Raw genomic sequence first — 27,077 nt, 5'->3', positions numbered from 1 at the left:
AGGATTGAGAGCAGATTGACTACTGAGGCATTCATACTGACCGTGGTTTACACATGAATCATCCTTTTCCACTGAAAATTGTACAAATTTGTTAATAAATAATTCGCTCTGCCCTTTGAATAGGAACCCCAAAGTGATTCCCCTGGTTAAAAATAACTTTTAAAAGTTCCTATTTGTTGCCTGATTAAATCCAAGTTTATTTATGATGGACAGTATGAGGTCTGAAACATGTTAAACATCTACGTATTTGAAATTATGTTAAAATAAGTACAATGGTATATCTAAAGCAATAGATTAGTTATAGACCGTACTCTGGAGGTGTTTTTTTTAATTTCTTTAATGAATTAACTTATATATACATACACACACACACACACACACACACACACACACACACGCACACACACACACATATATATATATATTTCTTTTTTTTTTTTGCTGCTGTACAATGTGTCCGTATATACATATATATATGTACAGTATCATTTTACAGAAATTAATGTACAGAAATTTTCTATCAGAATTGGATTATCATTATTGATATAAATAGAAAATTCCCTTTATTTTTATTCTATAATTGTATAATGAGCCTAATTTATTCTTAATGGAAGTATGTACAAAAAAATAATTACTTGATTGTAATGTGTCCTAAAATAATATGTGCAAAAGTTGTGCATCTGTGTTTTGAATTCACCTTATAGTGGTGAGACATACTGTTGATGCAGCACACATCAAAAAGCCCTCCATCTCTGTCTGATTCCCCTCTCTAGGTGAGAAAGTGCAAGCAGGTCCTGGCACATGTGTATAAAGGTGAACTGCATCCATCATCTGAAACTGTTGTAGTGCACAAATACACATTAGTTATAGAGGTAGTGACCAGTGACCAGGCCCTAATGTCTGCAAATGATACCATCCACATCACTGATGAACACATGGCAGAGATGTTACTAGAAGGCATTCAACACACAGACTTGATTTCGAATGGTTGAGAGTGGTGGATGGCATTTCAAAAGGTAGCTACCACATCATCAGGCCAACATATCTTCCCTCAAGCCATGCAGGTTCTTAATAGAGGACACAGCCTTTAACATGAATCATTCATGAGCAATAAACACTGCACCGCGACTTCACACCTCTCCACGTGCAAGACCACACATCTGCATGGCTACATGGGGTTGGGTATTGTTTGCATTTTACCGATTCCAATTCCATAGAAAAATCCAATAAAAAAATAATAATGTCAAATATTTCACTGTTAAACATATTTATGTCTTTTTACAAAGAGTTCTGTTGCAGCTGAATAACATGAGCAGAACTCAGCCATTTGCTTACGCGTTTAACAAAAATACCCCAGCAAAAACAACTAGACTAATATTAATTCAATTGTTAAAGACAAGTAAACAGTCAGTGATAAAATAGGAACAAACACATAAATTAGCAGTAGCATAAATAAATAGCCTATCTGAACAAATTTCAGGTACAGATATCGAAATCAAAACTGCATAGTTTTCTTTTAATAAATAAAACATAGATTAAAACTTGTTAAAGAAAATATATATTTAATGAAGATATTCAATGAAGATCAGTGAATGTTATTTTGTTTTTTTGATAAACATTAATGAAAGGAAGCACGTTTATTATGCTGCTCTCTCTTTAAAGGGTTAGTTCATCCAAAAATGAAAATTATGTCATTAATAACTTACCCTCATGTTGTTTCAAACCCGTAAGACCTCCGTTTATTTTTGGAACACAGTTTAAGATATTTTAGATTTAGTCTGAGAGCTCTCAGTCCCTCCATTGAAGCTGTGTGTACGGTATACTGTCCATGTCCAGAAAGGTGAGTTATTAATGACATAATTTTCATTTTTGGATGAACTAACCCTTTAAGACCTAACTCATGCGGATCTAAAACAGCTACTGTTACTCATGTGGTTTCTTTCTCATCTGTTTACGTTCACTTAAGACAAAACACGGCTGTGTTTACAAGGATATACTGACATCATTTTGTGCATACTGGCGTGGAATTACCTTATCTGCAGTGGAAATGCACGGTTCAAGAGCTGACACAGACCGGGAACCCGCACCGGGACCGCGGTTCCGTGTGCTCGCGCTTAACATGTGTGCACGGCATGCAAAACATCAAGCAAATCCTTCCCTCTTGCCTTGGTTGTTTAATGGTTTAAAATCACAATTAACTCCTTCAGCAAGAATCGTTAATTTGGAACCGTTTATAAAATACAACCGGTTCTCTATAACCAACCCACAATGTAAACTGCTTGTCAATTCTGTCTATTTTCTATTTGTATCCTTTTGTATGTTTATTTCCTTATTTACGAAGGCCAACTGGATATTTTAGAAAATCTGTTTGGATTTTAGTAGTGTTTATTACAAGTTAGACAGGTAGGTTACTGTTCGACAGTTTAGGGATCTGTAATATTTTATAATAATAATAAAAAAAGTATTTTATGCTTAACTAGGCTGCATTTGTTTAATAAAAAATACAGTGAAATATTATTGCAATATAAAACAACTGTTTTCTATTGTAACATATTTGTAAATAATATTTAAAAGTCAATTTATAAAATAATTTAAGAACAAAAATACATACATACATAAAACTGAAAATGACTGGAATTGATAAAAGAGGAAAATATTTTTATATAAAAGGATAAACTGAATGAAATAATATAGAGCATTGGGTGAGACGGGATTACAGTAAACAGTACTGTTTTGACACTGGTCATCATGACACTGGTCTTTAGTCAGGCTTTCATTTTATGCAGTGAAGCTTACAGCATTTCAGTGGAAGTTCAGCATGAGATTTCTGTCAGACTTTGTGAGGGGGAAAAAAGAATATGAATGAAAGCTCAAAGCATCTTTTTTAAATATCACTGATCTTTATTAAAACAATGCTATAACAGTGTTGTCTCACTATCCCTTGTGCACATCTGGTGTGGACGTCTGTCCAGCCAACATGAATTATCTGTGACTCAAATAGCACCAATCCTACAAGCACAGGGGCCCAAAACCTGATCTCTTTGCTTTAGGCCATTTCATTTGAGGCGGTCTCTCTCTCCATCCAAAATCATTTAAGCTGTTTTGGGAAACAGAAAAAAAGGTAAAAAAAAAAAACATAAATGTTGTAATCCATTTTGTCTAGCAATCCTCTCAGCACCACAGCCATAATCTGGATGGATGAGAGGCTGTGTATATCTCTTCACCTCACTCTGCCTCTCATATTCCTATTGAAAACATCACCAACATGTGTTATGGATGCTGGTTTATTTTCTTTTTTTCTTTTGTATTTTGAGAGAATTTAATGGTAATCATATTTATGCAATAATTATGATAATATGATAATGAATATAAATGACTTTTTTGCCATTAAAAATAATTTTAGTTTTCTTATATTTTTACCTTACTTTTCAATTAAGGCAGCATTAAATGTTAAAATAGAGACAATTCTTTTAAAATCTTATTTTTAAACAGAGATTAGTTCCATTTTATGGGAGTAGAAAAAGGAAAGCATCTGCAATTCCATGGTTTATCAACTAGAATCCTATATTAAAGGCTTATAAATGATTTAGTGGTTTTAGACATAAATGTTTTTATTAAGGTGTGGATTTGGATATGTATTTAGACTTTTTCAAACACTAATTTTTGTAAAGATTTATTTATTTATTTTTCATTATTTTTTTTAATTGTAATTAAAGAAATGCATTTTACTACAGTTAGACCTGAACACAGAGAAATAAATTCTCAAACAACACCAGAGGGTTACATTTTCTTAACACGCTTAAGTTGACTTTAAAAAAGTGGAATTTGCATTAATGTCAATGTAAAAGTTTAACTTTAGAGTACATTAGAAATCAATAAATTGTAATATGCTTTTCAAAAAATAACATTTATTTTGATGTGTTGACAAAGAAAACAATGTCATATCCGACATACTGTAATTGACAGGACAATATATTTTAAGATAGGCCTTAAAATAGGCCTTATGACGTTTCTAATGAAGATTGATTCCTAACTAACAGTTTCCATGATCGAGATCTTTTTATTGTTATCAAATGTCAAAAATATCCATGATTAAAGTGGAAAATAACAGTCAAAATAAACAAGGAGAAGCGAAGTGCAAAATAAATCCAAATGCAGTTCACATGCTCATTTAGCTAATTGTGGCAGTTGCCATTTTCATTCAGTTGCAAATAATATTAGTATCCGAAAACATTACATTCAGTTTACTTTATTATTGTTATTATTATTTGAATATTTATTTATTTATATTTATCTTATTATTTCAGCAATAAGTTCTAATTTTAGGCATGGCCTACCTTTTTTTTTTTTTTTTTTTTTTTAACCATGTTGTTGACCAACCAGCTTCACTTCCTCCAGATTCAAGATCCAAACAGTATGAAATTCCGAAATTTTAATGGGGCTAATATAGCCTACTGTACAGTATATTAGCATAGCAACAGTGGGTAGCTGGAGGTAAAGGTTTCAGGCTAATTAAAACCTCGTGTTTGATGTTACGATCATGTTTATATAACGGTCATGAGAAAATGTTCTAATAAAAATAAATAAAATCATATTTTTGTAAAAGTAGCCTATACTTGAGCATTGTACGTCTATGCAGCAGCATCATCCACCAGCCAAGCGCGTGTCCCAGAGGAACTGCACTGAACGGAATTCCCTCGCGCACAAACCCATATTAGCGCGCGCATGGGGTCATTTAGCGCATCAGCTGACCGACGGAGAGGCGAGGAAAAGTGCAGCGCATCCGCATGATGCATAGAATACCAATCAGCTCCAGTCACCCACCTCTCTCTCTCTCTCTCTCTCTCTCTCTCTCTTTCTCTGTGGGGGTAGCTACTGGTGAATGTGTCTCCAGAGAGTCTCTTGGAAATCTATGCAATGTGTGTTTGTTTGGGTGTGCGTGTACATGTACGTGTATATATGCATATATGTATATATGCAAATGTAGACTACTCACCTTAAGGTCATCCAAGATTTAGATGATTTTATTTCTTCATCAGAACAGATTTGGAGAAATGTAGCATTACATCACTTGCTCACCAATGGATTCTCTGCAGTGAATGGGTGCCATCAGAATGAGAGCTGATAAAAACACCACAATAATTCAAAAGTAATCCACACCACTCCCATTATTTAACACTTTGTGAAGTGAAATCTGTGTGTTTGCAAAAAAAAAAAAAAAAAAAAAAGAATAAATAAATAAAATTCTTCTTTAAAGCGTTTTTATTTTAAGACATAGTTTTAATTTTAAGAAATCTTTTCAGGTCAAAATATGTCCATAGTCCATAAAAACACTTTCTCCAGTAGGAAAAGTCCACCCCTGTTGCCCTCTCCAATCAAAATCCACTGATATATTTATTTAGAAGTGCTATTGTTTTAACTTATGTGCTTGATCTGTGCAAATGTATTTTCTAATTGAGATTAGATTACTTTTTCACTGGAGAAAGCAATATTAAGCATAGAGGACTAATCTCACATAGTGGTCTATGCTTGGTATGTCTCTTATAATGTGTGTACATAATGCATTATAGCCTTGAACTCAGGTACAGTATGAGATCAACTCACAGCCTTGAAGTTGATATTTTATATTTGATCCCTTTATGCCACTTCTAGTCTGTACTGGGTCCTACACAAACCCTGCACTGACAGATTGACTGTTATTTGTGTGCTGAATGCTTTGATCATCCTCTAGTCATAATCATATAACACTTTCAAAGGCTGCCACCTGCTGGTTAAAGTTCTGAATGATGATGAGTTCATACAGTTGAGAAAATCTCAAATCATTAATTGATCAAAATCATGTGGATTTAATTAAAACAAGTGCTGTGAGAGATGTCTGCATGAATTCAGTTGAAGCTAGGCCTATAACAGTGCTAGTGTGTAATTTTCTGGTTAAAAATAAACAACCTTTTTTGTTTCACCTGCTGGCTTGATTTTGTCCATGCATCGGTCTATATCTCACAGGAAAAACAAAGCCTTGAGCTCTTTTCATGGTCATGGATATCTGACGATGAGGACTACAAGCTAAACTATTCCAAGAGTCAATGTATTGGGCTGTAAGCTTCTTAGGGAGTCACAGAGGACCCTGTGCCAGAAACGATCTTTGCTGTTTAGTGTCTGTGGCAAAACTGAAGTCGGTAAACTTCTAAACAGATGCACACATGTGGGTGCTGCAGGAAGGCTGTCCTTTCCTTGAACCCATATGCAATGCATTTAGAAGGAAAACGTCTCGATAACGTGAAGATTATTAATTTTATTTATGATATTCTTGCCTGTACTGAACTGTAACTCTCAGGTAGGCCTACCGTTGTTTTCTTTAATGAGGAAAAGTACCTGCAGTCCCAGAGTCAGACCCACTCCACAAAACACTGCTGGACCAACACTGGAACAAGAACAGGATCATGACATTTACTGTTGACATCACACATATGTCATAGACTATAAATCTGAAATCCAATCAATCTGCACAAAAAGCAGTGCTTCACCCATGTTATAATTTCATGGTTGATCTTGAGAGCTGTGTGACACAGTGCAAGTGTCTCCCTCTTCTGGCCTGAAAGAGTGAAGAAAAAGATGTGGAAGGTTAAAAGTTGGCTCTTAAAGTAAATTTGAAAACTTAATAAATCTTCCCCTTGTGAAGAAAAGAGTCTTTATTATATTGAAAAACTGAATAAAAGTATTGAATGTAAAATGCAATTTATTTCAAATATTTAAAATTATGTTTAAAAACTGTACTATAATAAATAAAAGGTATCTCTCTCAATGACAGAACATGAGTACTTTGTACAAGTGCATTCTGTAATAATATAAAAATAAAAGTATTACCTTTAAGTACATTTTAAATCATTATATTTTAGGAATATTTAGAAGTACACTTTTAGGCTGTTGATTAGCATAATGAAGTACATGTAAAGTATAATTATAATTGTCATGTTATTCAATGTTACTTTTAAAATGAATATATTTCAAAAGTACTAAATTGCAACTTCATCCTTACAAATGTGTAATTACAGATTTGTTTACAAAGCATAAAACGTTTCAATAGAAATAGCATTGAAGTGTTTTTTTAGTTAAATGTATGCAAGTACATTATTTCGAAATAAATAATTATGAAATTCCAAATAAATATGTACTTAAATAACTGGGTTATTCCATTTAATACAATCTCATTAATTTGAACAAAGAAGTCTAAAAGACTATCATTTTAAATTAAGCCTATTTCCTTTATAAATGTATTTATCTATACATTCTTCTCATTACAGTTATGCTTTACCTGTTCGTTCTGTTGGGTGGGTATAAGCTTTAACAGGTGCAGCTAAGTCTGTCAAGTTCACAAAATCCAGAGCTGAGAGGATCTGCAAAATCATATTATATACAACTTATATTATATACGAGTAAAGTACCTTGCCTTGCCTTGCAGAACTGTGAAAAACAACATCAGTATGACACTGGATTGGAGTTCACTCTTAATCTTTATTATATTAGCAATTTCTGTGAAATATATAATGCTTAAATTAAAAAATACTAAAACAAAAACAAAAAACATTGACATGATTGTGATTAACACAGAATCCTGCTATTTACTAATGAAATGCCATCACTTATTCTATTGATTTACTTTAAAATAAATATCTTAATAACCTTTATTTAAAAAACACTTTATACAATACAGCTTGTTTTAAAGCAGCTTCAAAGTAATTAAGAAAGCAACATTTACATTTAGCTCAATTCAGTTCAAGTTTTATCCACCAGAGTTATACGTTCCCTCAGAAATCACTCTAAAACGGTAATTTGCTACTCAAGAAACATTTCTTATTTTTCTTAATATTTGTGGTAACACAACACTTTTTTCCTCCACAATCTCTGATATATAAATAAATCTTGACATTATCGGTCACATTTGATCATTGTAATGGATGCTTGCTGAATAAAAGTATTAATTTATTTTTTCTTTATATATCCATACGTAAAGTATTTATTTGGATACTACTAAATACGACTTACTAATAAACTAAACATAAAAAAATTGTAATGATAATATCGACTGACATTAATACATTTAAAGTATATTTATTTGTACTCAAACATTTAAAAGATATAATTTCTTTAATAAAATGTGACACGTTTATTCACATCTGAAATCAAAGTGTTTAACTGACCAATCTGTTCAAACCACCTTATCTCAGAGTCCAGAAGCTTCTCTGAGAACGTGATCATGCTCAGTTTTGCTTAATGCCAGTTCTCCATCATCTAATAGTCTCTTGTACAATCACTAATACTTCTGCTGGTCATGCTGGTGCCCATTACTTGATGTTGCTGCAAGGTTCTTTCAGGTCCCTCATCACACCATCCTACACACAGGCTACACTCCCATTCATCTGAACACTAGAGGGACACATTACTCACTGCTGGCTCTGACAGTGGTCATTATTCTGGGTTCATGTTTCAGGTAAACACTCTGCCAATGTGTCACGTGACTCATTCATTAGAGCTTCATTAATCCACATCTGTCAAACCACTGCATCTGTTTCTATTTACTCTGAAATCCATAAAACAGCTTATGCTCTTTTCTGAGAAATATTGCAATATTTACCATACTAGCTGTATTTTAATATTTGGATTAAGTTATATTACAGATTAAATAAGATGAGAAAGTCACCTTTTCATTTTATTTAACATGTTATAAAATGTAAACAATTTAATAGGCTGACAACCAATGCCAAACAGAGGACAGCTTTCCTGTAAGCCAACAGCTCATAGTAAATCCTGATCAGTGACCTGAGTGCCCACTGAAAGTGGTTTTCTTTTCTTTTTTTTGGTCTCAGAACAAATCAATATAGTGCATACATTTATAAGCAGATCTTTCAATATACTAATGTTATGCTTGCACCTTACTCTAAAAGTAGCCATTTTAATAGGTCTAATCTACAATACTACTTGGAGAGGAAGACCAATTTTACCAATAATAATAATAATAAAAAAAAACATTCGTGTTGTTTTAATCTGCAGTAATTCTAAGAAAAGTCTCTTGTGGGGGGAAAAATCAGTTGCAATTATGTGGTGGATTTTGAACAGGATATCACAAAAATCGCAATTGTAAGATTTAAACTTCGATTTGTGAGAAAAACAATGACCTTTTTTCATGGTGAAAACAGACTTCCATACCTGAAAAAGGTTAAAGCACAACAGAGCTGTGCAGTTCATAGCAGGATTATTTAAAAATCTTCGATACTTGGAATAAATGTTAACTGAAATAAATATATAAATAAATTAAATTCCCCCTTCCCTCACCATTTTAAAACAAAACCAAAAAAGAATGCATTGTATAACATAAAACAAAAACAAAACAAAAAAAACAAACAAATATAAATGGCAACTAAAAAGAAAAAAGTAAAATCCTAAAAATGTAACAGTATAGCAATGACGTTAAAACAACACTGGAGGAGCATTTTGTGGCCATGGGTTCTAATGGGCTGGAAGTTCAATCAGGATATCATTAAGAGAATTATTGCACATGACACACAGTCCTGCCTCACATTTTTGAAACCATTGTGTTCTTCAAAAACAAGTTGACTCCTGGTCAAACATTCCACAAAGTTCAGCTGTAATTCACTGCTTGTGACAGTGTATACTTTTCTACCTGGCAATATATCATTATAAAAGAAGAGTTATTCTATCAGTTAGATCAGAAGGGCAAACTAGTGCTTCAGGGACTCAAGCTCTGAATGAGCTGTTATTGAGGCATGTAGACAAACTGTGCTCTGTTGAGGAAAAATGAAGCCAAGTATGAGATTAATTAAAGAGATGGTTCAGAACGAAATCAGATTTCTTTTATTGCACACATGATGTTATGGCTGAACTAGATATTGTTTAAAATGTTACAACGACACATGGTTCTTCTGTTGAGGTGTCGTCTGCTATTTCTTCTTGCCTGGTTTGGGAGCTTTGTCAAGACCTTGTACATATTTCCGTGGGATCTTATAACGATCTGTAATAAAGGAGAAAAGTACACTCACACATAAGAAAAAGTGTGCAGGCAGAGATAAACAGTAGTGGTCACATTTTCACATACACTTTAGAAAATCTGCAAAATGTTAATTGTTTTACCATAATACGAGGGATCATACAAAATGCATGTGTGTTTTTTTTTTTTACTGTAGTACTGACCTGAATAAGGTATCTCAGAAGGATTAAAAAAAAAAAAAAAAATGTATTACTGCCCTTCAGAAGCTACAGAAGATCATTTCCCCAGAAGACTAAATAAGTTTAATTTACCCTGATCTTCAAATTCCAAAAGTTTTCTTAATGCATAGTGTTTCCTTCTGGAGCATCAGTAAGCGTTTGTAAAAGATTTTATACAGCGGGCAATTTAACTGTTCAGGACAAACAAGGGACTCATGAACAACTATCACAAAAAACAACACAGTATTAAGAATCAAGCATATGTAACTTTTGACAGGGTCATTTAAAAGATTCTCCTCTCTTATGGACTATATGTTAATGTGTTATTCAGGTCAGTGATAAATAAAAAATAACATTTGTATAATCCCTTTTAGTCTGGTAAAATAAATAACATTTTGCAGACACTGCAAAGTGTATGTAAAATGTGGACCACAGCTGTAGGTAATCATTTAGCACTGGACTACACGGTACCTAGCAGCAGTTTGCCAACTTGTTGAACCTGGTTTCCCTGGATCTGCACCAGGACTCTGTTTTTGGCTCCTGGGGCATCCTGGAGAACACAGCTGGCCTGAACCAGACGCTGCAGAGTGTCTGCTACCACAGCTGGATCCAAACCAAACGCCTCCAGATTCTTAATTATCGTAACCTTAATAAATGAGACCGTGAGTGTGACAAAAATGTGTTTTACATCAGACACAAACAGCAGTTTGTCTCTAACAATACATTTTTTTTGTGTTTTCATAAAAAAAATAAAAAAATAAAAAAAATAATTTATGGTCATTATATTTACATATATTATATAAAAAAGGCTTATTAGATTTAACATGACAAAACCAACACAAAATATATGCTACATTAAATATGCACTAAACTGCTCCAAAGTGACAGTAAAATACATTAATATGTTATCAAAGATTTAATATAAATGCTATTCTTTTGAACTTTCTATTATCAAAGAACCCCCCAAAATAAATGCATCAGTTTCCACCAAAATATTAATCAGCACTATTGTTTTCTACATTTATAGTAATAATAAATGTTTACTGAGCAGCAAATCAGCACATTAGAATGATTTCTGAAGGATCACGTGACACTGAAGACTGGAGTAATGATGCTGTAAATTCAGCAGAATAAATTACTTTTAAAATATATTTACAAAGAAAACCATTCTTTTAAATTTTAATAAGATTTCACAATATTACTGGGTTTACTGTACTTCTGATTAAATAAATGATGTTTTAGTGAGCATAAGAGACTTCTTTCAAAACACACAAAAAAATGAAGATGAAAAGTATTGTGGCACTTTCTGGTTAGTAGATGTTAACAGAACATGTACACAATTCATGTGATGGACTACATCTGTAGTTTCTCTGATAGGACATGTGCAAACTTGAGGAGAACTGACTTCATACGTCTACTAACAGTCACCTTTACATCAGTTTATTATTAAAAGTCAAAATGGCTCCAAAAAGTGAAGTTCTGAGACTTTATTTAGTTGTTATATTCTAAATTGTATTCAAAGATTTGTGGCATTAGCATTCGAATATTTTTGAGGCCACTAAATATATATATAAATATAGTCATAGCCTTATGATAGCTTCATACCTTTTTATTGGAGCCCCTGGATGCAACAGTAATGTCTATGGGCTCCATCTGTCCTTTCTTAACTAAGGGAGGCTGACCTGGGATCAGCACCTCATGGCACGCTTGCATTCTGATGAGAGTCCTGAGGACACAGACAAACACTGTTCATACTCACATGTGCTCAGATCAATCCATCTGCACATGATCAAAAAACAAAACCAAAAAATCTCATACACAAGCAGCCATCAACATGAATTAAGGCATTTTATCAGAACATGTAAAAAGCTAGTTACTTCGTTTCTAAGCCATATGTTAGTGATTACACACACAGCTGGATTGTAAAGACAATAAGCAGCTGCAAATTAAATACAGATGAGAAACTGACATTATTTTCAGAGGGTTAATAGTGTTCCTGTTTGAGAAATTGGTTCTAAATAACACAATTATGGGCTTCTTATAGAAATTAAACACAATTTAATATGTTATGTTAAGAAGAACAGGATAGTGTTGAGTTACCTGCTAAAGAGTTCATCCCATTTTAGCTTCTCCACTTCCTGATATTCAGACTTCTCCAGCAAACAGTCACAAAGCGTAGGGTTAATGTTAACATAACTGATGAACAAGAGAAGAGAGGAGGTCACTTCAATCCAAACCTTAGGAAATCTGCACTGTTACAGTACTGAAACCATGCAGTAGTTTGCACAGATCCATATAAAGTCAACATACACTACCATTCAAATATAAGGAATTAATACTTTTATAAAGCAAGGATGCAAGAAACTGATCAAACATGACAAAGACATTTATAATGTTACAAAAGTGCAATATTTCAAACAAATGCTCTTTTGAACAGTCTCTTTAACAAAGAATCCTAACAAAATGAGCTGTGTATACAAAAATATTAAGAAGCACAATGATTTTCAACATTGATAATAAGGAATGCTTCTTGAGCAGTGATGCCGAAAATTCAGCTTTGAATCACAGGAATAAATTAGATTTTAATATGTATTTAAATAGAAAACACTTATTTTAAATTTTAATAAAAAATAAAAAAATAATCTATAATAATTCTTTCTGGATTTTTGATAAAAACAAAAGCAGCCTTGGAATGCTTAATAGACTTCTTTCATTAATGCACTAATGTAATGCTCAAACTACTTAAAAACTCACTTTTTGTTGGTTTCATGGACAAGTTCATTTGTCTTCACATATTCTGTGATGATATTCCTCACCTCAGTGGCCTTTAGAGGTGTTCCCTTTCTGAAACACAAAGTCACGTGCTCAAGGCACTCTCAATAATACACTTAAAAAATAAAAAACAAAATGTTTCAACTCATTAACTTTTTCTTTGCGTCCTGAAAGAGAGGCTCCAGGCGTGCAGTGACCCCATACAGTGGTGTGATTTCAGGGGGCTGGTAAAGATCCTCAGAAGCTGCACTCCCCTCTTCAGATTTGATCTCTGGCTCAAAGTCCTCTGGGACGCGGAAAGAACACAACCTGAAAAGGTAGTGCAAAAAAAAAAAAAAGAGCTTACCTCAAAACCAAAAACACTTGCTGGACATAGTCCATATCAACAAACAAAACACAGACAGATATTTATTTTATCATTACGTGTTCTGACAATTTAAAAAGCATTCAGCGTTTATGGTTTGGTGTGACTGCATACACAGGGTTTCTCCAGTCAACGTCCACAATGCTCTCCACACCTTTACTCAGCTCCTTCACCTGAACCAGAGCGTGATCTTTCTGCATGCACTGCAGAAACTTAGAAAGCTGGAGAGGAAGAAAGACACATTGGGACCAACTAAAACAGAGATAAAAAATCTTTAAAAAATAAATTAATCTCACAATCTGTGAAAAGCTTGTACCTTTTTATAACTGGATTTCTTGATTTCTAGGTACTTTCCTTTAGGACTGTGGAGGGAAAAAAACTTGTTCATTTATAAACAATATAAATGTCCCTACTGTCCCTGTTTTGATGATTTTGATTGAGTGCACCCTTGCAGATTAAAAATATTAATTTATTTAAACTAATCATAGTGATCACAATATGATGAGTAGTACATATATACAGTGTGTATGTATTAATAGGCATGTGCTTTCTAGCTTAAGCAAACTCTATTACATGAATGCAGTTTTTTTTAATTGTCACTGAAGATTCAGCAGTTGAGTGAAACACTAAGTTTAAAATAAAGGTATGATGGTGACTGATTTTTGCCCTAAACATAAAGCGGCTGAACTTTAGACATCAGAAGATCAAAGCAGAGGTTTAAAGGTGATTAAGGAGGAGATATTACCAGCAGGGCAGCATGTGGTGGCGCAGGAAGTTGCTTGTCAGTAGTGGCAGCTGGGACTTTTTGACTTTAGTCTTAAGTGCATGGAGGAAACACTGCAGCAGTAACTCATCCATCTGCTCTGTAATGAGACATGAAAGTCATCAAACAGCGAACAGCTACAAAATGGACACGTGACAGGAAGTTCAAGACATTTTACCCTGTGGAGATCTAGAGTCCTCTTCTTTGTTAGTGTCTTCTCCCTCTTTATCCTCAGTCGCTTCTTCTTCCTTCAACACCTCATGTTCTTCCAGCCTCAGCTCCTCCATGTTCTGACAAGATGCTTCCACTGGAGCTGGATCAGAGCTGTCCTTCTCCTCCTGCTCTTCCTCCTCACACTCCTCTTCCTCCACCTGTGCTGGAGAGTTTGTGACTGGCATAACCGGAGGATGAGACTTATCACCAAACGCCCTGCGGAGAATTTAAGAAAGATGTCTGCAGAAAGTTAATGTGATGTATAAAGAGGCAGGAATGAATGTAAAAACAGAATTATTCTGGGTTTTCAAAGCTCACCACAGCTGATCCATGTATGTGTGTAAAATACTGAGTCCTCTCCCCTTCATTCCACCGTTCCTCATCTCAGCAGTCGACGCAGCTGCTGTGCCAACAGCCACTGGTGCCCTTCAACAACACACAAACACATTTATTTAAAAAAAAAATTAATTCATTTTACCCATGAGAGGAATGTATTTATAAGCATTTTAATAGCAAAGACTTATACAAAGTACTTTCAATATCAAAACTCTGCCAACTACACAAAATAGTACATTTTTGTGCAACATAATTGGGCATTTTTTACAATATTATTTGGGCATGTTATTTAAAAAAATTAATTAAAAAGAAAAATAAATAAATCTTGAAATAATACAGGGTATTTAAAAATTATTCTTGAGTAAAAATCAGTAAGATTACAGTGAAAAGACACTTGCAACATGCACCATTTTTATAATTCTTCTAAAAGGCCTTTATTTGCTAAAAAAAAGTATAGACTATCAGAAGGCATGTAAATTTATATAACAGGTTTTTCAGCAAAGTTTTAATCACATGACCATTTGAAGGCCTAATTTTCATAACAAATATGATACATTGCTTTATAAAGTCAAATGTATTTGTTGGCCTAATTTCATATTAGGGATTTTCTTCACTTTTGTTTATGCAAAAGTAGAAAGATAGGAGGGAATAGGTTCAGGAAATTACATAAAATGGACCTTGTGTTGCTTCACGTGATTCAAAGTGTAAGAGACGTCACAGATGCTGATTGGTAAAAACTGCCAACTGAAGTTTAAAAAAATGTTAAGTTATAACAAAAGTTGTAAATATCTGTCTAGTTGTGGTATCATTTTTAATTTCATGTGACTCAAGAACCATCTGTAAGCAATAAATGTGGTGGGCAGCGTTACCTGTTCATCACAAGAGTGACGGCACAGCAGTCTCCCTGCTGTACTTCAGGAAGGCCATCAGCGGTCACCACTACACCCGGCAGCATGAGATCTGCACGGGAGACATCAGTCAGATGTGCTTTCTGAGACACACAGATGAATACTAACAAACAGGTGCTGACCTGCTCCACCAGCTAACTTCTGCAGGACAGGTGGCCACGTGACAAATGCTGGTAACATGCTGGGATATCGCCAAAGAGTGTACACTGAGAACAACAGTCACAAATTCATTATTCAAATAGACAACATGATTCACAAAAAACTGAGAGTTAGCTGCAGACTCACCTGTTGGAAACAGCCGTTTCTCCAGCTGAAAGAATATGGGATTTTTATGGAGGACGTAGAGAATGACTGCATCTCCCTTATGTGCGTAAATCTTCACAATATTCAGCTCTTCTTTATTCGGGATCAGCTCATTTATATCCTCAGCTGACAGAGCAGGGAACGCAGCAGAGACATCTGCTCTCAGCCTCCTCCTGCATGGACAGAAAGAACCACTATGAAGATCTCTCAAAATCATGGAAGAAATATTTCAGATATTTAAAAGGGAAAATTATCATAGGGTTTCATCAAAACGTGAAAGTAAACGAGAGAAAGAAGTATATACAACGATATTATGAAAGGATACGAAATCACATAGAAACATGCCAAAACTTAACTCTAAGGTACTTTATATGAGGATACAGTAGATGATCTTGAATAAGTAAAACATGCTGACTCTTGTAATATTATAACAACCACCACATGAGGCATTTATTATTCAAATCTGACGTTATTTGTTATAGTTTTGTGAAATAATGTGCACGCAGAAGTTTAATAAAACTTGTCTAGAATTGTCTTAATGTTGAATCATACTGAATTAGCAAGTACATTTCTTTCATTTCAACTAACGTTAATCTAACTGGTTGAGTACCTGTCAGATCCCTTGATAACGGTGTTAGATTTCACACGAAACGCTTTTGCAAACATCTCAGTATCCAGGTGAAGTATTTGCAGGAAGCCGCTATAAATCACTTAATGACCTAAAATCAACAGTTGTCTAATCTTTCATATTATAAAACGAGATTATTATAGTGTAATTAAATCATCGGCTGCGCGCTGAGAGCCACGCGGGTGCAACGCTGAAACACGTCCGGCTGGAAACAACAACCTCTGTTGAAGTGACCGCCAGAACAATACGCAACAGATTTGTTGGTACATTTGTGAACGGATTTTTTTTTTAAAGAGATATTTCATCCGAATCTGAAAACCGTGTAAGTATTTGCTCACGTCTTTCCAAAGTTATTCTTATATAATATGGAGTCGTTAGAATGAACAAGAATAAGTTACTATTCTGCTATGAAAAGTAAACAGTGACTGACCACTATCAAAGCTAACTCACTGACTGACCGACTAAATGTGAAGGCTCTATCAGTCACATTATCTAGAATAACAATAACAACATTACTGGTTGATCTGAAGCTTAATGTATAATAAAGAACATTGCAGAGAGTTTCTGTGTCTGTGTGAAGATTCCTTCCCTCACGAAAGGAAAATATATTTACCAATATATTTCTTAAAATATATTGTGATATATTGTGATATATTATTTTCCCTTTTTATTTCTAATATTTTATATATTTGAATATATTTAATAATATATTGATGACACATATAGTATATAATATATTGCAAAATATACAAATGATTGCCGCTTTCAATATATTGCAATATTGGAAAAAATAAATATATATAAGAATATATGCCTAATATATTACATGATATTTTCCAATATACTGCAATATATTTTTGTTTCATAAGGGTTTTGTGCAGGTAAAGATATTCACACCTGCCCTGTTCTTTGGTACTTTTAAAATCCTTTAAGCTGGTCTAAATAATTGTCTTCCCTGTTGAATGGAAAGAGATGAACATGGTCTACCACCATGTTAGATAATACAGAAAATAAAAACGATTCTGTACATTCCAATGAACAGCAAGCGAGCCAGCATTCGATTAGCATTGTGCCTCCTGAGTTGGCAGGAAAATCCACACTGAAGATAAAAAAAGAAAGTAATACCAGAGGAGTATAAGCTTGCAGGACAAGTGCTCGGGATAGGCATCAACACCAAGGTCTGTGAAATATTCCATAAGAAATGTGGCAAAAGCTATGTCTTAAAATGTCTGATTTTTTAAATCCTTTTTGAGAAGGTATGTTTATTTGCATGATTCATGTCCAAAGATTTTAAAGCAAATAAAAGGCATGTAAAAAGGGTACATGTTAATGATGTTTGTGTATGATAAAGTCTTATCGTATGATACCAGTTATTTACTGTTCACTCCATTAAAACAGTTTCTCACATTCAACATACATGGTCTGTTTTGAGTCCATTGTCATATTTTTTTGTTTGTTAAATAGGACCAATATGGTATTACTGAAAATATAAATTTTTATGTTGTAAAACTAAATGTTCTTCAGATTATTATTATGTTAAGGAGCTGAGGTGCCTCAAAATCTTTTCCATTATAACAGGGTTACTGGAACTATTAACGTCTGTTGAGTTCTGGCAGGAACTTATGGGATCCATTAAGCTCTTAAGCTATAGACTTTTATAAATTCCTCAGAAAAGTGGCCAAACATTCTCCTGGAGCTCCAGTGTGGAGATTTGAGAAAGTCCAACATAATGCCTCAATTAGCTTTTCATTTTTACTCAGATATCCTTCTTAGCACTCTCTATTGTAATTATCTGATCTTTTAATGCCATTTAAACTATCCCACATAATGATAAAACAAACAAACAAAAAAGATGACCAAAATATATTTTAAATAAACAGCTCAATGAAATATATATATATATATTTAAATTGGAAATATTTTTGTTCAACCTTCACATACTAAAATATATTTTGAAATGTACTTTAGGGGCAAGAAAATACATTTCCAATCTAACAATAGCTACATTTATGGTAAATACAGTTGTGGATGGAATAGTCTACTAGAGACTATTTATAATGTTTTAATATTTAATTTTGTTTTACATTTATTTTTAACTTCATTTTTGAGAGTTTTTAGGAGGTCAGCGATCCTCAAATTTAATGGAGTTAAATGAGCAACAATTCTAAAGCAAAATAACATTTCTTATCCTCTTGTTGAGACAGTAAGAACACAAGTATTGTTTTATGTTAACATAAAAATGGTATAGTTTACAAACTACTGACATTATTAATGAAGACTGTCTATAAGTGTTTCATGTGAAGTCTGATGCTCTTGAATGCTCACTTTCAGATGTTGCGGGACACCCATAAAGTGCGACAGGAAGTGGATCTTCACTGCAGGGCATCGAGCTGCCCATGTATCGTAGAAATCGAAGATGTCTTTGAAAATTACTTACTACCAAGGCAAATAGTGTTTGCTTCTCATCATGGAGTGGTTGGGCTTGTTAAACACAATTAATTCAAAATGTTAATATCAGTATACCACTTAATAAACCAGAGTGTAGCGCCTTCAGTAAGTATTCTGAGAAAGTATTCTTTCAAAGAGCTTCTCAGATTTGTTTTATTTTTAAGTTTTATCATTGAGATATTGTTTTTATAATTGTAATTATATATATATATATATATATATATATATATATATATATATATATATTGTGTTCGTCCATTTCCATTACAAAAAATTAAAAAAAATAATCAGTCAAAACTGTTATTTCTGCATCTGTTACTTGCAGATGCATGAAACTTATCAAACTTTTAACATAGCAATGTAACTCAAAGATATTTTTGAAAATCAACAGAAAGACGAAAAAACACACACAAACATTGCTGAATGCTTAGAGGTGGTGTAAACTTGTGTTGAAGGTCACTAAATTAAACTTAATTGCCATACTGCAAGTTTTCCTGAGGCCATTTGGCCTGTCCTACATGTTTTGTAATTGTCGGATCCTGCAGTGGTTTCCTATTTAAAATGTAGCCAATAAGGTTTATTTGACTTTAACCGAACATGGGAATTTAATGACTTCATTAAAACTTGCAAATGATGTAACTGAGAATACATTTTACAGCACATTTATGAAAGATTCTGTAATCTTATACTCACTCGCTGCTGGAAGCCAAGACAAAAACTCAACACTCAGCTACTCAGTATATAAAGCAGAACTGTGTGTAACCTTTGGCGCTCTAGTGGTTAATAAACAGAACTGCACGCATATCCAGGATAAAGTCAAGGTTTCTTCTCATATACATAAAATCAAATATTTAATCATACATACAGCACCATTCAGAAGTTTGGGCTTAGTAAAATTCATCATTCTTCAGCATCAAATCAGCACATTAGAAGGTGACACTGAAGACTGAAGTAATGATGCTGAAAACTCAGCTTTGATCAAAGGAATTAATTATCTTTCAAAATATATTCAAATAGAAAACAGTTTAAATTGTAATAATATTTCACAATATTTTTGATTCCAATTTCTTTTTGATAAAAATAAATAAATAAATAAATAAATAAATTCCAGTCTTGGTGCGCATAAGATAAAACATAAAACTTCTAAAATATTAAAAAATCCTGCCACCCCCAAATTTTTGTCAGTGTCTACGTGTCAGATGTCATAATTTCCTGTAAATGCTTTTGCAAAGCCTGTTATGTATGTAAATACACAGGAATAGACGACTAATGCCTTAGCAACAATAATAGTGGATTACGAACAAATAAAGATTAACCCAATCAAGGACTCGTCCAATCCTCTTCTTCTAAAGAGAAGAAAGAAAACGCAGCTGTAATGAAAGATGCACCAGTGCCGTGACGAATGCATGTGGAAACACGCACAGCTGTTGAACACTAACAGGACATCACTCAACAACTAAAGAATAAGGGAATCAAAATGGGGCATTTCATGGCATTCGGTCTTCATTTTTAATTCAAAGCATCATGCACCAGTTAGTTGTGTAAGAGGTATAATGATGCTTTTATATCTAGAAATGAACTATTGTGCATATATGATCATTTAAATGTTTGGGGTCAGAAATATAAGTCCTTTATGTTCACCAAGGCTACATTTATTTGATAGATTGATAGATCGATAGATAGATAGATCCTAATCCTATCCAATACCTAAACTTCGTGGGGAAGTCGTGGCCTAATGGTTAGAGGGTTGGACTCCCAATCGAAGGGTTGTGGGTTCTAGTCTCGGGCCGGACAGAATTGTGGGTGGGGGTAGTGCATGAACAGTTCTCTCTCCACCTTCAATACCACGACTTAGGTGCCCTTGAGCAAGGCATCGAACCCCTAACTGCTCCCCGGGCGCCGCAGCATAAATGGCTGCCCACTGCTCCGGGTGTGTGTTCACAGTGTGCGTGTGTTCACTGCTCTGTGTGTGTGTGCATTTCGGATGGGTTAAATGCAGAGCACAAATTCTGAGTATGGGTCACCATACTTGGCTGAATGTCACTTCACTTTCACTTTCACTTAACCAAATTAGGATTTATTGAGAGAAAAGTCATAGTTGATAGTGAATAAGTGTTTCTTATTCTAAAATGTTACCGCTGTATATGTAGCAAATTAATTTTTTTCACAGTTTTGTTAAATGTTGTTTGAAAAAAATATCCATTTTATTTTAACCAAGCATCATTTTTTTCAAATCTTTCTTATGCTTGTTGTGTATAATACTACAGGGGAGTGTGTTACAGTATGTTAACATCCTGTTGAAAGGCTAAAGAATCAACAATTAAAAAAATAGTAGCCAAAAGCATCACCTCACAATGTTATATTAACATTGGTGCATTAATTAAAAGTATAAATTAATATGCATTGAACCTAAGAAATGACTGCTGGATAAACATTCCCTTTTGAGCATTTTCCACATTATGTTTGTTCTGACATCATGATGTCATTAAATGCACCATATATATATATATATATATGTATGTATATTGTTTTTGAGAAAAGTGGGGACATCCCATAGGTGTAATGGTTTTTATACTGTACAAACTGTATATTCTATCACCCTTCTCCAACCCTACACCTAAACCTAACCCTCACAGGAAACTTTGTGCATTTTTACTTTCTCAAAAAAAAAAAAAAAAAAAAAAAAAAAAAAAATTCATTCTGTTTGATTTACTATATATGCGTTTTAAAAAATGGGGACATGGGTTATGTCCTCATAAGTCACCCTCTCCTTGTAATACCTGTGTCATACTCATGTCATTATACAGAGTTGTGTCCTGATATGTCACAAAAACAAGAGCAAACACACACACACACACAAACACACAAAGTAATGTTTAACATGTTGCTTGTGCTATTGCTAGCCAGTGGTTAACGTCAAGAAAATTGGTTGGGCTACGGTGACATGTCCAGTTTTAGTAGTTTTACTGAAATCTGAGATGATTCAACTGCACAAGCTATTTGAGTAGAGTTCACAGTTGAGTTTAATGTTAAGAAATCCCTTTTCCAGTATAGAGAACCACTATAATTCCAACCAAAGGTAAAACATGCCCCATCATACTAAGTCAAATGCCCCAGAAATGCACGTACACGTACAAAAGCTCATCCTGTATAGAGATAATGAATAGGCAGGGATCCCGTCCTGACAGAATCTATGAAGTAAGGTTGTTAAAATGCAGATGTTTTGCCTTCTCACACATGGCACTCATATGCACAAAAGCCTCAAGGCACAAAACACAACACAACAAGTAAGTGAGGCAGTAGACAAAGCTTCACTGTACTGGCTTTGCACTGAAGGCTCTGGGCTGCGCAACTGTATCCATTTATTGGAATGTAATTTACTGTATACTGTGAAAACGGCTGCACGGGGCACAATATACAAGGTACAGTTAATGTTCTTCTGTTCTGCATGTTTTTTACAATTAGAGGAATATGAATGTAATACAAACATTCAGGGTGTACTAGGATAATGTTCTCATTCCATCATGATGTTTTCATAATGTTTTTGTACCTTTTTTTTCTCATTCCTCAAAGCAAAATCCAAAAAGCAGAGAGGCTTCAGCAATAGGTATGTGTTTAATCTTTTTCATTTTAGCAGATATATTGCATGATACAAAATGCCTCAAGCATTTTTGTTTTTGCAGTTTATATAGTAGAATGACTGAATTATTATTACGGAATAATTATTTTATTGCAAAACATACTCCAATAATTTTAAATAATTTACAATTATTAATTTTCCCCTCTAAACTTTCTCTCATTTTAATTCAGTATATCTGCTCTGACATGTATTACGTAATCATGAAAGGGAATAATGTTACACATTATTGGCATTTTAAAGACATTTATGTCTTCAGCCAGAAACCGGAAACTTAATTTTTAATAAATATATAAATAAAATTAAAATGAGAGAAGATGAAGATATATGGGCGTATATGGCAATGTTACAACATATTTATCATGTTACAATCAATGTGAATTATGAATTATTTTGAATGAATTTGATTTGAATTTAACTGTGTTTAAATTAATTATGGGTTTTGAAGAAAGACATATATCATTTATCTAACAAATTAGACAAAAAGATACATGAATAAACATGTTTAATCCATGTTTAATAACATCATTATCAAACCAAATTAATAACGCAATACATGCTCAAACAAGAATGTAAGCAGATGTATTACTGTGTACCATATTATTATACCAGTTTGAAGTTGTCAACATCATAGAGAGATGGATTTATCAGTCATCACCTCTGTAAACAGTACCGAAGCTTCCCTCAGGCAAAACTTTTCTTCCCAAAAACCTTCAGTTTTCTTACAGAGAGAGAGAGAAAAAAACACCTACTCTATATCACACGCAGCATACTTGCCCTGACCTGAGAGAATTGTTATGATGTTAGTTTTAACCACAACTCTGCTTTGAGAGATATAAAACATACCACATGTAAATAATGATGATGATTTATTCTAATGGTAGTATATATATGGAAACCATTGTCAGGAGGATATAAGAGCTACAGTATGCATGTCTGTGCCTTAGTGATTGTAGAATGTAATAATGTTCTTAGAAGCTGCTCATATTAAACACAAAGAAATGTTGTGTGACTATACTGACTGCATAACGTGGGGTCTAAAACCATGGGAAATCTGGGATTTTATATGCATTTACTTGTTATTATATGTATCTATGTACTATGTTTTACGTACATCTGAAAAATGTAGATTAAATAAAAATTACGACATGAAATTTAAAAAGAATTTTCAGTGTCACTAGTCACATAATTAAATGCATGACAGACTAAAATGTATTTATCAAAACATTGAATTTATTATGAATAATAATCAGAATGATAATAATGTAATTTGATTAATTGGTAATAATTTAAAGGATTTTTAAGGATAAATTATTAATGAATTTTTAATAATTAAAAAATAATAATATTATTTGATAATTTGATAGCGATTCAAAGAGTTTGTAATGAAAAAATATTCCTTTATTGCAGGTCATTTCTAATGAAAATTTACTAAATTAATAATAAATAAATCTAATAATAATAATGATAATAATAATAATAATAATAATAATAATGATACTACTACCACTACCACTACTAATGTTTATTTAACATTTTTTAATAATTAAAAGATGTAACTGAAAAATTACAAATTTATTAAGTATTTAGTGTAGGGGAATGTACAGTTAAAACCCAAGGACCAGATATGATGAATGAAGACCAGGAGTCAGAGATGCGTTCAATTAAAGAAAAAATGGCATCCACTCCTTCATTAGTATTTTTAGATTATACGTAGTAATTTTAGATTTAATCCTAAAAATATAAACACAATATTGTTTAATAATTTAATAATAATTTAAATAATTTGTAAGAAAATATATAATTATAATAAAATATTATTACAGATAATTTATAATATTACTTATTCAATTTTTAAAATGCAGAAGAATAATAACATCCTTATTTGATCATTTTTAAATAATTCAAAGAATTTACACTGCATAATTATGATTTTGGGGGGGGGGGGGTCTAATTAAAATGACTAATTTAAATATATAAAAATAAACATTTATCAAGTTTCAAAAATTATATTTGCGCATATATATATATTTTTTGTCTTGACAGGAAACTCAGTCACAATGAAAGGCTGGATTTTGCTGCTGATGTTGGCAAGGCTTGTCGATTTTTCCATGACACATCCAACCAACTCTTTAACCTGGCTAAATTATCTGCGCAACCGAGCCTACAGTCACGGTTATGGCCGCAGTCACTATAACATCCATGCCTCTCTAAGAGCAGAGGGTGAGGATGACCCTCCTGTGCTGGACTGTCCTTTGGAGTGCGACTGTCCTCCTTCCTACCCCACTGCGATGTACTGCAACAACCGCAAGCTACAGCACGTGCCGTTTGTCCCGTCTCATATCAAGTACGTATACTTACAAAACAACCAGATCACGGGCATCACAAACGGTGTCTTTGATAATGCTCCAGATTTAGCTTGGATCAGCCTCCACACAAATAAACTGAGCTCTGACAAGATTGGTGACAAAGTCTTCACCAAGCTACCAAACCTTGAGCGCCTCTTTTTACACAACAACAACCTGAGCCGGGTTCCACAGGGTTTACCACGTTCCCTACGAGATCTACACATGAATCACAACAATATTTCCAAGGTCCCGTTCGAATCTTTCCGTGGAATGAGCAACCTGACAGCCCTGCATCTCCAAGTGAACAGCATTGAAGACCTCGGCAATGCTCTTGAGGGTCTGCTGTCCTTGACCCTGTTAGACTTGAGAAGGAACCAACTGAAGAAGATTCCAGAAAGCCTGTCCCCAAAGTTGAGCCAACTCTACCTAGAGTACAATCGCATATCCAGCGTTCCTGCTGATTTCCTGAGCCAGCGGCCTGAGCTACGCTTCGTACGGCTGTCCCACAACCAGCTCACCAACGGGGGAATTCCAGCCAACGCTTTCAATGTCAGCTCACTTGTGGAGCTCGATTTGTCTTTCAACAAGTTGGAAAGGATCCCTACTATCAGTACCAATCTGGAGAATCTGTATCTCCAGGCCAACAAGATCAAAGGTACAGAAGAAAAAAAACGCACCTGAAAACTGTACAGTACACATATACGCACAAGGCAGTGCAAAGGCTTAAATGCAAATCTTCTCCTAAAAATATGCCTGTCCTAATGGCATGCTTCAAAACAGCCAGTTATTGTATTACCAGTAAGTATTGCATTTAAACAGAGTTGAAATTATTATTTTCGTATATAAAAAAAAGAAATAGTGACAAAGTACACGTAAACTACTTCATTAAATTATAACCAGCAGAGATAGAAAGTGGTTGAAGACACAATGTAAAGTGACCAAAAGTCTTTCACTTCTAAAACACTGCAAGACCCAAAATGTCCCTAGTTAAAGAAACACCTACAAAAAAGGTTTGAAGAATATCACAAATGGTCTTCAAAAAGAATAATTTGTTTCACACATTCCATGAAAACATATTGTGTGATTTGTAGCATTAGGCAAAGTTGTTCTAATGTAGGCTCTGCTTGTGCCTTGTTGGATAAGACAGTAACTTAATGTTTTCCCTACATTTTCCAGAATTTTCAGTGAGCAGTTTCTGCAGAGTTGTGGATACAAACAATTACTCTAATCTGCGTGTACTGCGCCTGGAGGCCAATGGAATTAAAGCCCAAGACATACCGACTGAAGCTGCGCTCTGTCTGCGCCTGGCAACTAACATCGACCTGTAGGCCTGACATCAGCACATCCACAGGAACCTGCTGTCAAGCTTGAGCAGAGAGAGAGAGAGAGAGAGAGAGAGAGAGAGAGAGAGAGAGAACATCCTGGAAATAAGAGATTCACATGCTATCTTTTTTTAGTAAAATGTGACCCTGGACAACAAAACCAGACTTAAGTCACTGTGATGTATTTTTAGCAATAGCCAAAACAACAACAACAACAAAAACATTGTATGGGTCAAAATTAAACATTTTTCTTTTATGCCAAAAATCATTAGGATATTAAGTAAAGATCAAGATCTATGAAGATATTTTGTAAAGTTCCTACCGTAAATATCAAAAGCTAATTTTTGATTAGTAATATGCATTGCTAAGGACTTTATTTTATATGGACAACTTTAAAGGAGATTTTCTCAGTATTTAGATTTTTTTGCACCCTCAGATTACAGATTTTCAAATAGTTGCCAAATATTATCTTATCCGAACAAACGTTACACCAAAAGAAATCATATTTATTCAGCTTTCAGATGATGTATAAATCTATTATGTCGACAAAACAAGCTTCCTTAGGAATACTAAACGCAGGCATGATGAGCATGCAGTAAAAATGTAATGATAAGTTGCATGAAGTCAGTGTACTTGACTACAGGGTGCAAACGATCATTTTAGTATTATTTTAAAACACAATTATAGGTAATTGTGTTTATTTTTAACCTTTTAGTAAATGCATGGTACAAATAATGGTGTTGGTTGGGAAATATAGGGGTTTTGTTTTGTAATCTTTCGCTATTATTTCTGGCAGTGGAACAAAAATTGCCTT

The 27,077-nt window shown here is 33.8% G+C and overlaps 2 protein-coding genes across 2 annotated transcripts; one reads left to right on the top strand and one right to left on the bottom strand.

Annotated features, from left to right (window-relative positions):
• Positions 1–9,847: 9,847 nt before the first annotated feature.
• eif2d (eukaryotic translation initiation factor 2D) lies at positions 9,848–16,746 on the bottom strand. The gene is made up of 15 exons (XM_052603840.1): positions 16,491–16,746; positions 15,863–16,053; positions 15,700–15,783; positions 15,539–15,629; positions 14,652–14,759; positions 14,299–14,549; positions 14,103–14,220; positions 13,674–13,719; positions 13,472–13,578; positions 13,147–13,302; positions 12,976–13,065; positions 12,322–12,417; positions 11,827–11,947; positions 10,693–10,867; positions 9,848–10,027 (listed from the first exon to the last, which is right to left on the bottom strand). Exons 1-15 carry the CDS (start codon positions 16,544–16,546, stop codon positions 9,957–9,959), a joined length of 1,761 nt encoding a protein of 586 aa, XP_052459800.1. The 5' UTR covers positions 16,547–16,746; the 3' UTR covers positions 9,848–9,956.
• A 5,539-nt stretch (positions 16,747–22,285) lies between these two features.
• Positions 22,286–26,645, top strand: fmodb (fibromodulin b). The gene is made up of 4 exons (XM_052603428.1): positions 22,286–22,378; positions 22,530–22,563; positions 24,640–25,596; positions 26,118–26,645. Exons 3-4 carry the CDS (start codon positions 24,654–24,656, stop codon positions 26,267–26,269), a joined length of 1,095 nt encoding a protein of 364 aa, XP_052459388.1. The 5' UTR covers positions 22,286–22,378; positions 22,530–22,563; positions 24,640–24,653; the 3' UTR covers positions 26,270–26,645.
• Positions 26,646–27,077: the final 432 nt, after the last annotated feature.

The sequence above is a fragment of the Carassius gibelio genome, chromosome A8 (genome assembly GCF_023724105.1).
Source record: "Carassius gibelio isolate Cgi1373 ecotype wild population from Czech Republic chromosome A8, carGib1.2-hapl.c, whole genome shotgun sequence".
In the NCBI taxonomy this organism is placed as follows: Eukaryota; Metazoa; Chordata; class Actinopteri; order Cypriniformes; family Cyprinidae; genus Carassius; species Carassius gibelio.
The sequence above is the reverse complement of the archived record's forward strand: the minus strand, read 5'-3'. Positions and strand labels throughout refer to the sequence as shown.

What these genes read in the sequence shown, in the direction of transcription:
- eif2d (XM_052603840.1), bottom strand. Translation starts at nt 16,546, where the DNA reads ATGTTTGCAAAAGCGTTTCGTGTGAAATCTAACACCGTTATCAAGGGA. An exon ending in GAAGTTAGCTGGTGGAGCAG is followed by an intron (nt 15,630 to 15,699) that starts GTCAGCACCTGT and finishes TCTCCCGTGCAG; the next exon opens with ATCTCATGCTGCCGGGTGTA. An exon ending in GTCACTCTTGTGATGAACAG is followed by an intron (nt 14,760 to 15,538) that starts GTAACGCTGCCC and finishes GTGTTGTTGAAG; the next exon opens with GGCACCAGTGGCTGTTGGCA.
- fmodb (XM_052603428.1), top strand. Translation starts at nt 24,654, where the DNA reads ATGAAAGGCTGGATTTTGCTGCTGATGTTGGCAAGGCTTGTCGATTTT. An exon ending in CCAGGCCAACAAGATCAAAG is followed by an intron (nt 25,597 to 26,117) that starts GTACAGAAGAAA and finishes TACATTTTCCAG; the next exon opens with AATTTTCAGTGAGCAGTTTC.